Source organism: Aphelocoma coerulescens, chromosome 10 (genome assembly GCF_041296385.1).
Source record: "Aphelocoma coerulescens isolate FSJ_1873_10779 chromosome 10, UR_Acoe_1.0, whole genome shotgun sequence".
Classification (NCBI taxonomy): domain Eukaryota; kingdom Metazoa; phylum Chordata; class Aves; order Passeriformes; family Corvidae; genus Aphelocoma; species Aphelocoma coerulescens.
The window spans coordinates 13,264,601-13,279,687 of NC_091024.1; the positions used below are offsets into that span (position 1 = coordinate 13,264,601).

General features: G+C 39.9%; 1 protein-coding gene across 1 annotated transcript in view; it reads right to left on the bottom strand.

The window, feature by feature from the left end:
• Positions 1-15,087, bottom strand: part of PRTG (protogenin) — a 76,861-nt gene that overhangs the window by 509 nt on the left and 61,265 nt on the right. Inside the window, 8 exon segments of the mRNA XM_069026075.1 lie at positions 966-1,070; positions 2,043-2,208; positions 3,167-3,287; positions 3,870-4,052; positions 7,669-7,839; positions 8,601-8,728; positions 10,384-10,570; positions 11,109-11,204. Of these exon segments, the coding sequence (XP_068882176.1) occupies positions 966-1,070; positions 2,043-2,208; positions 3,167-3,287; positions 3,870-4,052; positions 7,669-7,839; positions 8,601-8,728; positions 10,384-10,570; positions 11,109-11,204 (1,157 nt within the window).

Consider the following 15,087-nt stretch of genomic DNA (forward strand, 5'->3'; position numbering starts at 1 on the left):
TAAAAATAATCTCAAGTCTTGCTCATACTTTTCCACAGTAGATGAAATAATCCTTCTAGATAAGCATGGCTAATCAAAAATTCTTTCACTGGAGAGACCTGAAGAGTATTTTAAAAACACACTTGGTAGAGCTCCCTCCCATCCCCTCATGCATATTCTTTAAGCATTACTCCTTGGGTGGTAGCAAATATTTTTCATATAGAGGCATAAGAAATACACATCTGCTTGTGGAAATTTTTTTCAATACAAATTTACGACATGGATATCAGAACTTTCTAATTCTTAAACACACAAGAGCACAACACAAGTTGAAATGCAATAAAGAATAGTTACGTGCTCCGTAGGTGTGAATTTGCATAATAATGTCCCAGATTTGGTTTAACACTTCAGTTTTAAACTGTTCTTTTTCTCAGCCAAATAGCAAATGTGTCCAGACCAACAATTCCAGAAGCCAGACAGTTCTATTCAAGTTCTCAATTTTCTCAGTACTTTGGGTATATCATTTAGTTTCCCTCTTTTGTTTCTCTTCAGCCAACAAGAATTTTAGCTACCAGGCAGGAGAGGATTCTTTCTATTTTAATATTATTTTCATTTCTAACTAAATATTTAATTTGTATTTATATTTATACAGAGTCTCTGCAGAAGTAGTTCATCTGATGCAAAGTACACAGAAATCCATCTGCTCACAGATGCAAAGGCAAGGAAATAATCAGTTAACTGTAGAGTTACAGTGTCTGCCAACTGTAAAGAGTCACAGTGTCCTAACAACATCTTTCAGAAAATGAAATTTCTGTAAGATTTTACTATGGTGAGATAGAACACCATCAACCTTACACAAGTGAAACTATCCAATTAATACTAAGACCATGAAATATGTTTTTCCATAAATAGAAAACTACCTATGTTCCTTTGCAAAGAGGGTATGACAGTAAAGATGGTGCATTTCTGCCCGTTAGAGCAATTACCTCCTCAGTCTTCACCTTCTTAGCATCTTGGAAGAACAGCCACCTTTTCTTGCCATTAGTCTTTGTGACAGGCCCATAGCTGTTAATAATCAGATCAGACCCTCCCTACAACAGAGGAAGATGCAGACATTTATTTTAATAAATTTCTAAGATACTTGAAAATATTTATTCTATTCCTACCTATTGGTTCCATACTGAAAATGAAGAAAGAGGAAGCCTCAGTGGTGAGTCACATATTTGTGGTCTGGTACCCATCTGCACAAGTCAAGAACAGACCCACTAAATCTGGCAAGCTTTCTGTCCAGACCCAAAGCTGCAATACTGCAGACACACAGCAAAATATTCCAGCTACTGCTCTTGCTCTAGTACTTAGAATATGGCCATTCATAGGCAGTGTCTGTTCCTCTACTGGGTCCATTTCCATTTCCCAACTCTTATGCATATCCTCAGGGAACAGCTGCACTCGAGCCTGCAGTGTGAACAGAACAAGCCTTAACTCAGTATGTCTGCATGTGAAAGGAAGGCCACTGTGGTGTTGTCACACTGGACTGCTGAAGATTCTACTCATCCACTGGTACATCCTGCCATCTAGGCTAATTTATAATTTGACCAAGTGTGAGTTTATAAACTGCAACATTGTCTTACCAGTAAATATACAGAAAAATAATATTTTTCTTAACACCTGCTTAGTGCCAGAATTGACTAGACTGTGCACAGGCACTTACTGAGCTCGGTGCTGACAGGGACTCTCACTTATCTGCTTGGACCAGCACAGGCCACCGAGCAGCCCTGAGTCTATGGAGCCTATATGCTTTGAGGCTGTGTCAGAGCCAAACTCTGCAATCTGCAGAGTACAGTCAAAGACAAATGTACTGAACCAGATCTCCAGCTGAACTTTCAGATAAATCTTGAAAATTTGAGCCTGGATTGCCAAGCTTGTGCCTGTCCCATTAAAAAAAAAAACAAACTCCTGGAGGTTTGTAGTGTACACATTTTACTTTTATAAGGAGTCTGATGTTATAGCAATGAATTCTAAAGAAAGATTTCTGATGTGGGAGTTAGCAAAATTCACCATACCTTAGCATCGATGAAGCTGTTTCCCACTATCATTGGCAATAAGGATTCTTCATTCTCTGCAATTCCTTCAATATTCTTCTCCACCTCATTAGGACTGGCTAATGAGATGCTGGTACGTGACAGCTGGTCAGCGCTTTGCTGCACAGGCTTAGGAACAGATGCCTTCCTACACAATGTTAAGTAGGAATAAAATTGACCCACAGGAATACAATACAAAAAACATCAAGGATAAACTTCAAAGCTATTATTAATCAAGTAATCCTGGTATATTCTTGGCATTTACATTTTGTTATATGATACTCCTAACTCAGATGGAATTTAAATGTTATTGCTTCTGATAAAAATAACATCTGCTTCCAGTTAATCATACACGGTAGGCTACAAGCTTATTCACAGACAGGAATTGTCATGATTAGTAATATTACTTGGAGGAAGTAACCACTAATGACATTAAGGCCTTTCTACCATACTACACAGAGACTGTCTCCCAATCCATATTTTTTCCTGCACGTATGCTAAAAAGCCCTTGATACTGAAAAACACTTTCAGAGATTTTTAAATTTATTATTTCAAGTGACTTATATTTGTTCTGATCCCAAAGTTTTGGGCAGAGTCACTGGGCCAGTTTATAACCTCTAGCAGCTGATGACAGACAGATGGTTGCTTGCACCACTGCAAAGAAACTGCATCATGGATCTGCTTTAAAATCTGAATCATGGAACTCCTTTCTTCAGAAAGAGTCAGAGTTCCTCTTGTCCAGCAACACCCAGGGGGTTAAAGCCTTGCAAGCCAGGTGTGGGCAGGCTGGAGGGGTAAGCAGGAAGAGCAGATGATTTACAGCAGCATGCTTATCTGACTCAAAGTGGGGGTTCAGCTGGAAACATGCCTCATACTTAGTTGTCAAAGTACCACCACTGACTCACTCTGTGGGTTCTTCCTCCTTTTCATTGGAGAAGGGGCTCAGGTAGAGTAGGAAGAGCCAACAAAGTGCTTTGTTTCCAGTGCTGGTAGAAACAGGTGAAGAGACAGAGTACTTCAGAGAACTTAGCACTCTTGGAGGAGAAGGCATGTCCCGAGAATGAGTGCATTGAAAAAGAGCTCAATCTTCAAGAACAAAAACATACCTGGCTTTACTGCGATAAATTAAGATCAGGATGCAGATAAGGATGCAGGTCAAGGCTATGCAAACCCCAACAACAATGCCAGTCATTGATTTCTGGTCCAGATGGTAATAGTCAGAATAAGCTATATCAAAAAGGAACACAGAAAGGCTCAGTAAATAAGAAGAGTTAACCCCTGCTCCCTGTCAGGAAATTAATAGGGTTACAGTTACAACCACAGAGACAAATGCTTCCTTCTAATGAGATTTCCAGGCCTTCTCTGTCACACATTTTTATGCTTTTGAAAATAAAACTTGTAGACCAGAGGAGTGTCTGGTCAGTGCAGCCCTGGTGTGGGAGAGGAGGAAGGGAGTGCCTCCTGGGACAGACCCAGTGCTACCGTTGTCTCAAGCCAGATGAAGGACTTAAAGGAAATGCCTTAGAAGAGTGTCTGCAAAGTTACTGATGTAAAATTCAAACCAGTTATATATTCTCATTTGAAAGGCAAACTTTCCATTTCTGAGCAGGAGAATTAGTTAGACCAGTTCTGAGTTGAACTGAGATAAAAATTCCAAAGTTGTTTCATTTAGAATAAGAAAATGCTATACTGTTAGGACTGCCTCACATAAAATAGAATGGTTTACCCAGAAAGTGGTTACAGCTAAAACAAACAGGGATCTTTTCTTCCCAATACTTGTGACAGAGTAATCAAAACATTGCCACTGACTCGTGGAATCTCCAGAATCCAAGCGTTTAGGTCTCTGGTTAGACTCTGATGTCTCCTTTGGCAGGACAGCAAATTCCACTGCATTTGAGAAGGGTCCTTCTCCCACTTCATTGGAGGCTGCTATTTTAACCAAGTAGATGTTTCCTGCTACAAGGTTTTCCAGCAAAGCCATGGTAATTGCTCCTATGAAAAGATACGATAGACAGTTTCAGTTAGACAAAATTTTGGGAGCAGACTCAGATTTAGACATTGGGACATACACTTTTTTCCCAGTACTACCTCTAAATTTTGCTTGAGGATTGTGATCACTTTGATATATTCTACCCTGCACATAAAAACTACAGAATGAACACTGGGCTTGCCTTCTCATCCATTGTTTCCTTTCTCTCCATTCTATTTGAACATAGGACACTGTGAAGTGCCAGTATAGTTAAAAACTGGGATTCAAGTATTGGCTATGACACACAGCACACTAACCCTAAATCTAGCACCATCTGCATTTCAGTGTGACAGCCTTTATGTTGTGATCACATCTGTGAGGAGATGCACCCAGCGTTAGCCAGACTCTCAGGTAGCAAAACCAGAATGTTAAACCCCTCTCATATAGAACATATGTGCCTCTACTCCGCCCCCTGTACCTTCAATATGAATGAAAATTGATATAACAAAAGAATCCACGTTCAGTTTATCAAGTGTCAGGTCTAGTTGGTTAAATGAACAGGACAGCTTTGTAAGAGTACATTATGCCACAATTTTAAAATAAAATTAAACCTTATTTAGACCTGTGTAGGCCTCCTTGATTACTGTGCATCTAAGCTGTGCTACTAAGAATATTACAGAAAATGTCTTTTTCCTATGCTAGGGATTCATTTCCTGAAGTCCCTGAAGGCCAGAAAAAAGATTAAGAACATAAATAGGATTCACCAGCATTGTCCTCAGACAGACAAAACTCCTGTAAAAGTCAGTGAGAGCTTTACCTGCCCAGGGACTTCAACTACTGCTTAGAATTCCAATTCATTTCTAAAATGCCTGTGTTTCTTGCTACCATAAAAATATACTGCTTTTATTTCCCTAAATAGTGGCAGTTACAGCACTAAATCTATCTCTTTTTCTTTTTCACATATTCCATTCACTTTCTCAGACTTAAATCAAAATTTTAACTTTTTTAATCAGTTTGAGAAGTCAAAATTTATAGTATCATAGGAGCCTATAAAATATAAGGTTGTTTTGTTGACAGAAAAGATTATATCTTTGGCAAAAAAAGCTACTTCAAAAGCTATTTCAGTTCTTCCATAAAAAAACCCATTAGCTGAAAGCATTTGAAGTAAAATGTGAGGTATCTGTAACCAAAGGAGCTGTAATATTTAGCACCAGCAAGGGTGAAAGGTCACATTTCAATATCACAGGCTTCTTCCCACCAGCTCCTTTGCAATCTGCTGCATTGCTAAAGCAAGTGAGCACTTGGTACTGATTTACTGCACACCAAGTGTGCAAGGGCTGTAACTTCTGATCCACTTGAAGAGAACTAGGGAAAAAGAGGGAGGTGGCTGGAAGATAACTCACACCACGAATCAGCACCAAAATGCAGTTATATTTTCTGGTTTTGCCAGGCTTAACGCAAGCTCCTTCAAGTTACAGGCTGGATTGGGAGATTTCCTGCATAAACTAAAGCCCATGCAAGGACTTTTATAGGTTGCAGGGTTGGTTTGTGGTGAGTCTTTTGTTTGATTTGGTGTCTTTTTAAATACTTTTTTTTATTTGAGGGGATTTCTCTGGAGGTATGAGAATGGAATAGGGTCAAGATTTCACAAATCTTCTGCAGAACAAGTTTAGCACCAAGACAAAATAATGCTGTTTTTGAATAGGGTTAACTGATCTAGTAAGAGTAAATGCATTAAAAACCCCAAACCCTGCTTCTACCTCAAATTACCTATGAAAGGACTATCACAGAACTGATCATGGTATTTGCCCAATTTTATCTCTACATACTAATTTCCTTTCACAGACTTTTTCATCTATACTTTAACTAAGAGCATAACAGATTGTCCTAGTGTGTCAAGATGCCTGAATTCCACACCATGCCTCAAACCCTAATATATCTGTCAAAATACAAAATTTGTGGCTCTAACATTGATGGATGCAGTAATACACTGGGATTTATAGCTCTCCATTTGCTCATTGCCTCCAACACTTCCAGTATGAGAACACATGAAAATGTTTACTGTTATTGCCATCCTGTCATCCAAAATCTCTGGTGAAATACTATCAGAGATGCTGTTCAGTTTCACATCTTTCAGCTCAGTCATGCCTGTATCTGAAAGCAGTTCAGCCACTTTGCTGCATGCAGCAAATACAGTGTATCATCACCAGAATGACAGGATTTAGTCTTCAAATATAAGCTCTCCATGAATTTAAATCTGCTGGGTTTTTTATTGAGTAAAAATTAATAGTAAATTTGTCCTTTAATATGACAACTTTATATCACTATTTCTTCCAACAATTTAGTTGGACAGCTTTATTTAAATTACTGTTTCATTGAACAATTTTAATAGTGAAAACCCATGGGCTCAATCTTCCCCTGTAGTTTGACGTGATTGATATTGCAGACACTAGTTATTTTTCACAAATTTTGTTTAATAGTAATTTTCCTTTTACTCTTCACAGCTGCCCATTCTATTTGAGGCCAGCCTGACAAACACCATCATGCTGCAGCAGGCAAAGTGGCACTGCTGCCTTTCAGAAGGGCTGTTGGTCCTTTGTCCTCTCTGCAGGAGAAGCACGAAGGACAACAGCTCTGAACTAGAACAGCTCACTCTCCATGATGGTGAAATGAATTATCCTCTCTGAGAGCATACTCCTTAAGTTTCTGGAATCATCTCCCCAGAAAATTTACAACCTTACTCTCTGCTGACAACTGAGCTTTCAGCCAGGTAACAACACAGAACAACAGAACAATAACTCTTCCAGGGCAATCCCCTTACACAGGCTACTCAAGCACATGACTTTACTCTGTAACACTGAACTTTCCTCTCTGGTTTAAGATATCATTAGAACATTATCTATTCTGAACTGCTTCTGTCTATTTTGAGTATCAGTGGAACAATAAATGCCTTTTTCTTTTTTTCTGGCTACAGTAGAAATCCATTCTTGATTCAGCTCTTTCAAATCCTAGTATTATTCAGTAAAGTGCCTACCAAAATTTATACTATCTCTACATTTAATCACAGAGGTGTGACTGCGGTTCATGTCAGCATATCCGAGGTACCATTAGATTAGCTGGGGCTCAGCAGTAGAATAGAGCCAGAGAGTTAAATTGAATTTGCAGAGTGATTTACTGGGAGTAGGAGAATGTTCATTAAGCAAACTGACCTAACTGGATTGGCAGTGATGGACAGAAACATAAAAGCCCACACAGCCACATTTAAACATTTCTTTCTGCAGAGAAAGGCATCTCAGAGACTTCAGATTTGAAAGAGTACATTTACAAAATGAAACCATCACAGTCATGGTTAGAATGGAACTAAGATGGATGTAATTGGATTTACAAGACATTTTGGTTTATAGGCACACACTGAACTCCAAAGCAACACAGAGAGCCCCTTCTTCCCTCACCTTCTGAATATGAACTTGTTTTTTAACACATCTTCCCATGGCAATAATTCTAAACTAGTTAGAACTTTCATGAGAACATTTATATTAATTTATTTCTTATTGTAGTCCAAGGTTGCTGAAAGTGACAAAGCATCTTATAAGTAGCATCATTGTTTGTCCAGTTCACGGGTTTGTGATTTTAGTTTACCTTCTCTGTGCAACACTTGCCATTCCCCAGCAATCCAAGATTTCCTGGATGCATAGAGGATAGTGTAACGTGTAACAACTGTTTCAGGACCATCCGGTGGCTTCCAGGAAACCAAAGCAGTATTATCCTCTATCAAAGTCACCTTCACTCCTACTGGAGGGCCAGATGGTGCTGTGGGAACAGTAACACAATGCTATTAGGCTAACCCAATTTACATGCAATTAAATTGCTCAGAAAGAAACTCATGTGCAGACCTAATGGCTACTGCTACATCCCACAAACCACATTGAAACAAACACATACTGCTCCTCAGAGACACTCTCCTGTTAACTCTGAGCTGATCAATACCTTAGATGGTGTAAAAACAAATTTCATATTTTTCCTTCAACTCCAAAAAGAAACAGTCACTGACAAGTCCCCATTTCATTACCCTCTGAACAGGTACCTCCCAAACACTGCATTGGTGAAAACATGAAACTGCAGGTTTGGATTTTCCCCTACCAAGCTGACAGTAAAGCAAACCAGCAGCTAAGGCAGTAGATGTGTAATATTCTTACAGTTTCCAAAACTTCTGGGGTATAAAATATGTTTTCATAATGCCTATGAATCAGCCACACTTCTTCAATATATATTTTAAAGTTTTTATTTGAGTTGTTTCTATTCAGTGGCTGCTAATAGTGAAAGCATCACACTTTATATAAAAATCAATGCTGATTTTGGGTGGATTTTGAAAAAGAATTTCACAGTTCCAAAACAGGGATTTCCCTGCTAGCACTTTTCTCTCTCTCTCACCAAGAAGAGCACTATCTGTATCTCAGAGGAAAGGATTTCCCTTTTCTATACACATCTTAAAATTAATAAGCAATTTTTCAGGCCATTTGGTTTACAGAACATTCTTTTGAGAACCATAGGGCCCTCTCCTGGTTCCTTACCTTCTGGGAGGGTAGTATGGTAGACTACAGGACTCCAAGGACTGGAGAGCTGGTCCACGTGCAGTCGAACTGCAAATTCGTACATGGTTTTTGGCTCAAGACCTTGAACTAACATATGAGTCTCTGACCTGGACAGATGAAGGAATAAAATATATTAAACAGCAGCAGTTATCTTGAACGTCCCAAACTCAGATGATCAGATATCTCAGTCACATGAGTAGATTCTCACTGCCAGTTCAACACAGGACAAACCAGTTCAAGTCCAGACACGTGGCACATCTGTGCTGCCTACCTGGAAATGTAATTGTACCAGCCCTGGAGCTCTCGAGAGGATGTTATGTCTGCTGTCAGTTGACTTGAGCTCAAGTTTTTATAAAGCTTGTTTGAACAGCTGATGCACAAGCAATATTATTGGCTGGCTCACCAGCAGGTATCCCAAACTCAGCTCTTTCCACACTTGTATATAGGACACTATGCTTCAAGCTGGAGTAACAAACTGCAACCAGTGTCACAGCTGACAAGGCCCGTGGTATTGGCTCTTAGGTCTGCTTCCCAGCTCACAGACACACAATGGCTGTGTGGGCAACATCCCCTTTCACTTATGGCCTCCGCACCTCATTTAGGGGATGAATATGAATGCTCCTTACTCATCTGGTAGTAATATTTAGTAATATATTCATTGCAAACTTGATTCTCTTAATTATAATATTGCAGTTTACTATTTGATCACAAAGTCAATTGTAGACATTTTGCTTTACTTTGATTCTGGGAGCAGAGGGAAATCTTTCATATATGCCAGGGTTAATTCTGGGTGTTAACACCCCAATCAAGATTAAATCTCAATTTAAAATGCTCTTACTTTACAGATACTGCTTTATAAAATCTCATTTAGCATTTTCATCTTCTTTGTTGCAGAGGCAGTCACCAGTATCTGCAATAGCCTCATCCTATCGCAAAAAGCAGCAGTCATTGCTATGCTCCACATTGCACACCAAGAAATTTGCATGGTGATTATACTGTGTCTAATCATTAAGCTGGGAGTTATACAGCAGCAGATGTGTTCTTGGAAGAGAAAACCATGAATATCAGGATGGAAACTATTTATCCTTTAAGACAGCATTTTTCTTATTTAGAGGCTTGAGTAAACTGAAGTTTTGAGGGAGCTGCACACATGGATTCCCTCATCGGCCCCACGGCCCCCAGCATGGGGCAAAGTGTTCTGCTCCCACACCCCCTGGGCAGAGGCTGAACAGCAACCCAAGGCAACTCCCTTCCCTGTTCAGCCATTCTGTGCCTCACGCATTGCTTCTCTGCAAAGCAAGCAATCCTACCCAGCTTTCCCCGGGCAGGGTGCCACACACTCAGGAACATGGCATTCCCACAATGAAATGCTCAAGCCCTCAAAAATTCTCATTTTCAGTCTTAAAACCAGACACTGGACTGAGTCCCATCTTTGCCCAGACAAGCTACCCATAAAACAGGTATTCTCTTTTGTATAGTTGAAGGAGAGCTTAAAATTAAATTCAACCTAGACAGCGAGAAAGACATTAAAAATTGCCCAGTGATACGACACAAGGATCACTGGCAGTCAAGCTGTTCTAGGAATGTATCTTAAAAAACAGAGAAACTGAACTAGCAGCCAATGGGCAAAACACACAGTCCTCCAAGGGAAATAAAAGTTGTTGCTAGTAAAAGACAATTAAAAGAGAGCAGGAAGAGTAGAAGCTGAGTGGGAAGGATCTGGAACTGGCAAACCAAGAGTCCTCAGCAGTGCTGCACTCACGTTTGGAGGTAGAGAACCAGGGAAGCGTTCTGCAGCCCCACGGGGTTGCAGCGCACAGTGTAGTTGATGACCTGAGCAGAGGTGAAGGCAGGCTTTCCCCAGTGGAGGTAGATGGAAGATGAGGTGTTAGCTTTGGCATAGAGGTGGTGAGGAGGTGGTGGGGGTGGCACCATGCGATCACGGACAGCTGTTTAAAACAGAATAGGATTAGGAATTATTTACTGCACTATATACAGATACTGGTTACATTAAGAGGTCTGAGCCCACACTTTAGATTCAAATCTGCCCTTACCCAGCACTACCTGGTATTTGGACCCCAAAACCTGGTTAAAGCTATTAGAGATCTCTCCTAACCAATCATGTCACATATTATTTCTGCAATCCCACTTGTTTATTCAAAAACAAAGTCAAAACTATCAGCAGAGACAAGAAAAAGAGATAAATCTCTCGTGAGATACAGGATACATCATGTTAGATCAAGCAGGTAGTTCAACAAGGGAGGGAAATGTGTTTGGGCTATCTTGTTTCTTCAACTGCACTTCATGAGCACAGGACACTGTCTCAGTTGCAGGATGACTAAGGCAGTATTTGTCATTGATATGATCTTTCTTGTTCTCTGTTTTACACTGAATTAATTGATTATTTACAAGTTAAAAACACAGAGCTGATGGGACCTTGAAACAGCTCAGCTCTCAAAAAATTCTTCATGCATCTACAACACTTACAGACACATCCTGGAGTGCTGACTGTTTGGTCAGCCTGATAACCTTCTTCCATACTGTTATATGCCAGCAACCTTACATGATACTTTCTTCTAGGATCTGCAGAAAAAACAAAGGAATAATAGGCTCAAGCAAAAAAAAAAAAAAAAAAAAAAAAAAAAAAAAAAAAAAATTAATAAAAAGGATATTCGGGCCTCTACAGAAAGTGAGATAAATTGATGGTCCTGCAAGTTTGTTTCAAAACTTGTTTCCTACAATCAGTAGCCCCGATGGACGGGCTGGATGCCTGGAAGCCTGCCTTCTCTCCAGCCCTGTGAATTCCCTGAATCTTTACCCAGAAACAGTCAGTAATCTCCCAGTCTCACTTACAATAACCTAAAGCAAAGGTTTGTAACAGAATCAGTGGGAGTAGGACAAAAACCACATTTTTATCTAACAAAGTCACACCTTCACAGCTACAGAGCTAGATTTAATAGTATGATTCAGCATATTGGAAGTGTTTTCAGACCTTTAATAAAGATTTGTTAAAACAAACAGCAGGAAGTCCACAGAAAACATTTGTTTCTGGATACACAAGCTGTAAGGAAGCAGGGCAGTCAAAGCAATGGCAAGACAGGACCCAGCAAAGAAATGGGAAATTATTTGCTTCCAGGCTTCGAAGGAGATAAACTGTGAAACAACAGGGATTGTTAATAATGCTTTGACTAGCAAATTCTGCCTCCAGGTGTTTTCTTGCAAGCTGGTTCTGGCCCTCCTAAAGGGTCACCATTCCCAGCTGGAAGGATCTCCACATTCCCGTTCTCTGCCCGTGCCTTTGGGTGGCCACATTGCAGTTTGCTGCTTCTCTGTTCTGTTGACGATATGCTGCCCTTGATCCAAGTGAAAATTGCTACAGAGAAATGAGTTAGGAAGGGGCCTGGAGCTCTCTGTAAGTGGTGATGGCATGGGGCACCCACAGGAGGCTGGAGTGCAGGCACCAGGACAGCTGCTCTGCTTCCTGCAGCTACTCCCCTGCAGCTGCATTTGCAACCAACCCCTTGCACACAGTAATGATTTGCAAGGTGGCAGCGTTTGCCATCAATTCACATGAGCTAAACTTCACCCCAGTACTGATACAGGTACTGGGACATTCTCCTCTTCTATTGACATGAACCTATTTCTTTTAATTAACATTTTCAGAAGGTTCAGATGTTATATAACTGTGCTGATCTTGTTCATGTCTTTTTTCCTTGCCCTAAGATACCATAATATTATCCCTTCTCAAAACAAGCTCTTCCCTTTCTCCATTTAGCTGAGTTTTGATGTGGCTTCTCATGAAATAAACAGGAGCACAAATTCCTGACATTTCTTGACCAGGAATAGGACTGTTGTTTCCATCAGATCGTTGGCTCCCTCTGCAGTCCCTGCACCAGCAACAGCACCTGAACAAAACCATCAGATGTTTCTGTAAAGGTGGCAGAGTAATTTCCTAATAATGCCCTTTATACAATCTTTTCCTATTTATTTTTAAATAGTCAATCTTTTTGTGCTGTAGTTACCCTTATCAGCTGTAAATGAGATATCACTAGGTAGAGTTAACATCTCTATGTGTTCTATGTCTATCTTTGAAAGGTTATTTTACCAAAATCTAAATATAGATGAAAAAGCAAAAATGCTCATCTATTTGGATTATTATATTTGAAGTATTTCTTTGGTGTGTTTGACCTTAATGGTAGAATAGGCAAGAGGAGGCCATTCCCATTTTTTGAAGACTTTAACATCACAAGCAGACAATGTAAATAATGAATATAGATCTTTTAAAAAAGGGGAAAGGCATGCTTTTTTAAACTACAGCAAAATTCTCATTTGCTTTGAAGGTTTTTTTCACTTTACAATAGCACTTTTACAACAGATGACATTAGTTGTTCCTAGGCACAAATTACAAATCAGAGAAAAGAAGACGGATACAAACACACAGAATAATCTTAAGCACATGATAAAAGAAAATATGAAATTCTAATATTGAAAACTCAGAAAAACAGTAAGATGTTATATGTAAAAATTACAATCTTTTTTTAAAATTGTAAAAAAAACCAAGGTACATTTAAAAACACTGGGCCCAACCAAAAGGATAAATGATAAAAGTCTTTCAGGAGTCCCAAGTGATTTGAATACACCAAAATCAAGTCTCAGTGCCTTGTTGAGGACTATTATAGCATGCATCTCAGAGAAGCAAACACCTTCCCAGGCCTCTTAACCTGTGGTAGGAACACACACATTACCATGCAACCGAAGCATTCCAAAACAAAGCCCAAATTTAAAACAGAGGTCATCACGACATCTTTAAGATCTCTCTAGGACTACGCTTTGGAGGTAGTTACTAAAAAATCACTTGTCCCAGCCGTTCTTAGAGAAGGCTCGAGCTGGAGCCCTGGTGAGCAGCCCTGAGCCGCAGCCGGCCGCCCTGGCAGTGCCCCGCCGGCCGCGAGCCCCCAGCGCAGAGCCCCGCGGCATTTCCGCAGGACACGGGATGGCAGGCGCGGCCATCCATCATCCTGCCGAGCACCTTCAAAAACTCCCTGCCCTTTGAAAGTGCTCACCCAGAACTGATCATCTTCACTGTGGAATGAAGGATAGCTGAGCTCTAGTGCCCTGCTGAGCTGAATGAGGAGCCTGTGAGGTCTGTTTATCCTCACTGCATTTCTTTTTTTTTTTTTTTTTTTAACTGAATTCCTCATTAACACTTGATTGAGGAGAAAAGGAAGAATAATGGGATGTGGAAGAAAGGCAAAAAAAATCTAACTCCCACAAAAAATACAAATGTCTTTGAGAAAAACACATTTTTATATCTTACTTTTAAGTATCCTTAATACTTTACATATAGAAGAAGCACAATGTTGAATGCCATTCTTCTTACTCTTGTATAACACAAGAAGTTTCAAGCAGAATTATCTTTTTATAGAAAAACCTGTTTAAAAGTAAAGTATCTGGACTAGTCCCTATCATCTGAAAAACAAGGTTATTTTCACTTCATTACATCATGGTTTAATTGGTGGCAGGACCAGTTCAAGCCAAAAGTGATGTCAGAATTTTTAAGCTGTCACACATTAGGGCTTCTATGGTTAAACCCATCTGCAGGTTTCTGTAATTGAAATGGCAGCTGAGGAGGGAGGAGTGCGTTATGTACTGCTCTAGGAAAGCCTCAATGTTACAGTCATCTAAAAAGGAGAATAGAAAAGAATTATAGACAGTGTACTGAGCAGCAATAGAAATTGATGTGAAACTTGCTTCACAGATTACACACATAACATGAGCAAAGACCAGTTCAAAAACACCACTAAGATGCAGATCCATGCTGATCATTTTTTCACCATGTGCCAAACACAGTAACCAAAGATCTGCCAAAGACCTGCCTCAGTTCCAACAGTACTTGCTTGCTATTTATGAGGTGGTGGGAAACACTTTTTGTCTGAAGTAGCCTTTGTTTAGAATATTTTTTACAATTTTACATTTCATTTACAGGCTTATGATATGATTTACTCCTCAATGGCAATCCCAGTACACACCTGGCACAAACACTTTCATCTCGCAGTTCATCAGCTGGATCAAACACTCAAAGCCAGACATATCCGTAGAGAGAAAAAAAAACTTCAGGAGCTTTCTTATCTTTAACCAGCACAGGTATCTTGAGTAGTTTACACATAAATCATTGCTAAAAGATTGGGGATAGCATGGCCACCTGGGGACTGACAGTCTCGAATTCTTGAGAATTCATTGTTCCATGGGTGGACAGTGTGTACCATCCATGCACAGAAGGCTTGGAGGAAACAGTTGTGCTCACAACAGACCCAGGAGTAACACATCTCTCTACAGAAAATCCCTGCTCTTCAGAAACAAAGCAGGTGCAGTGATTTACTCAGTCCATTCAGCATAAATTCAACTTAAGTATAAAACCTCGCATCAAGATTTCACCTCTGCATTTTCAAAATTTCTCTGAATCACT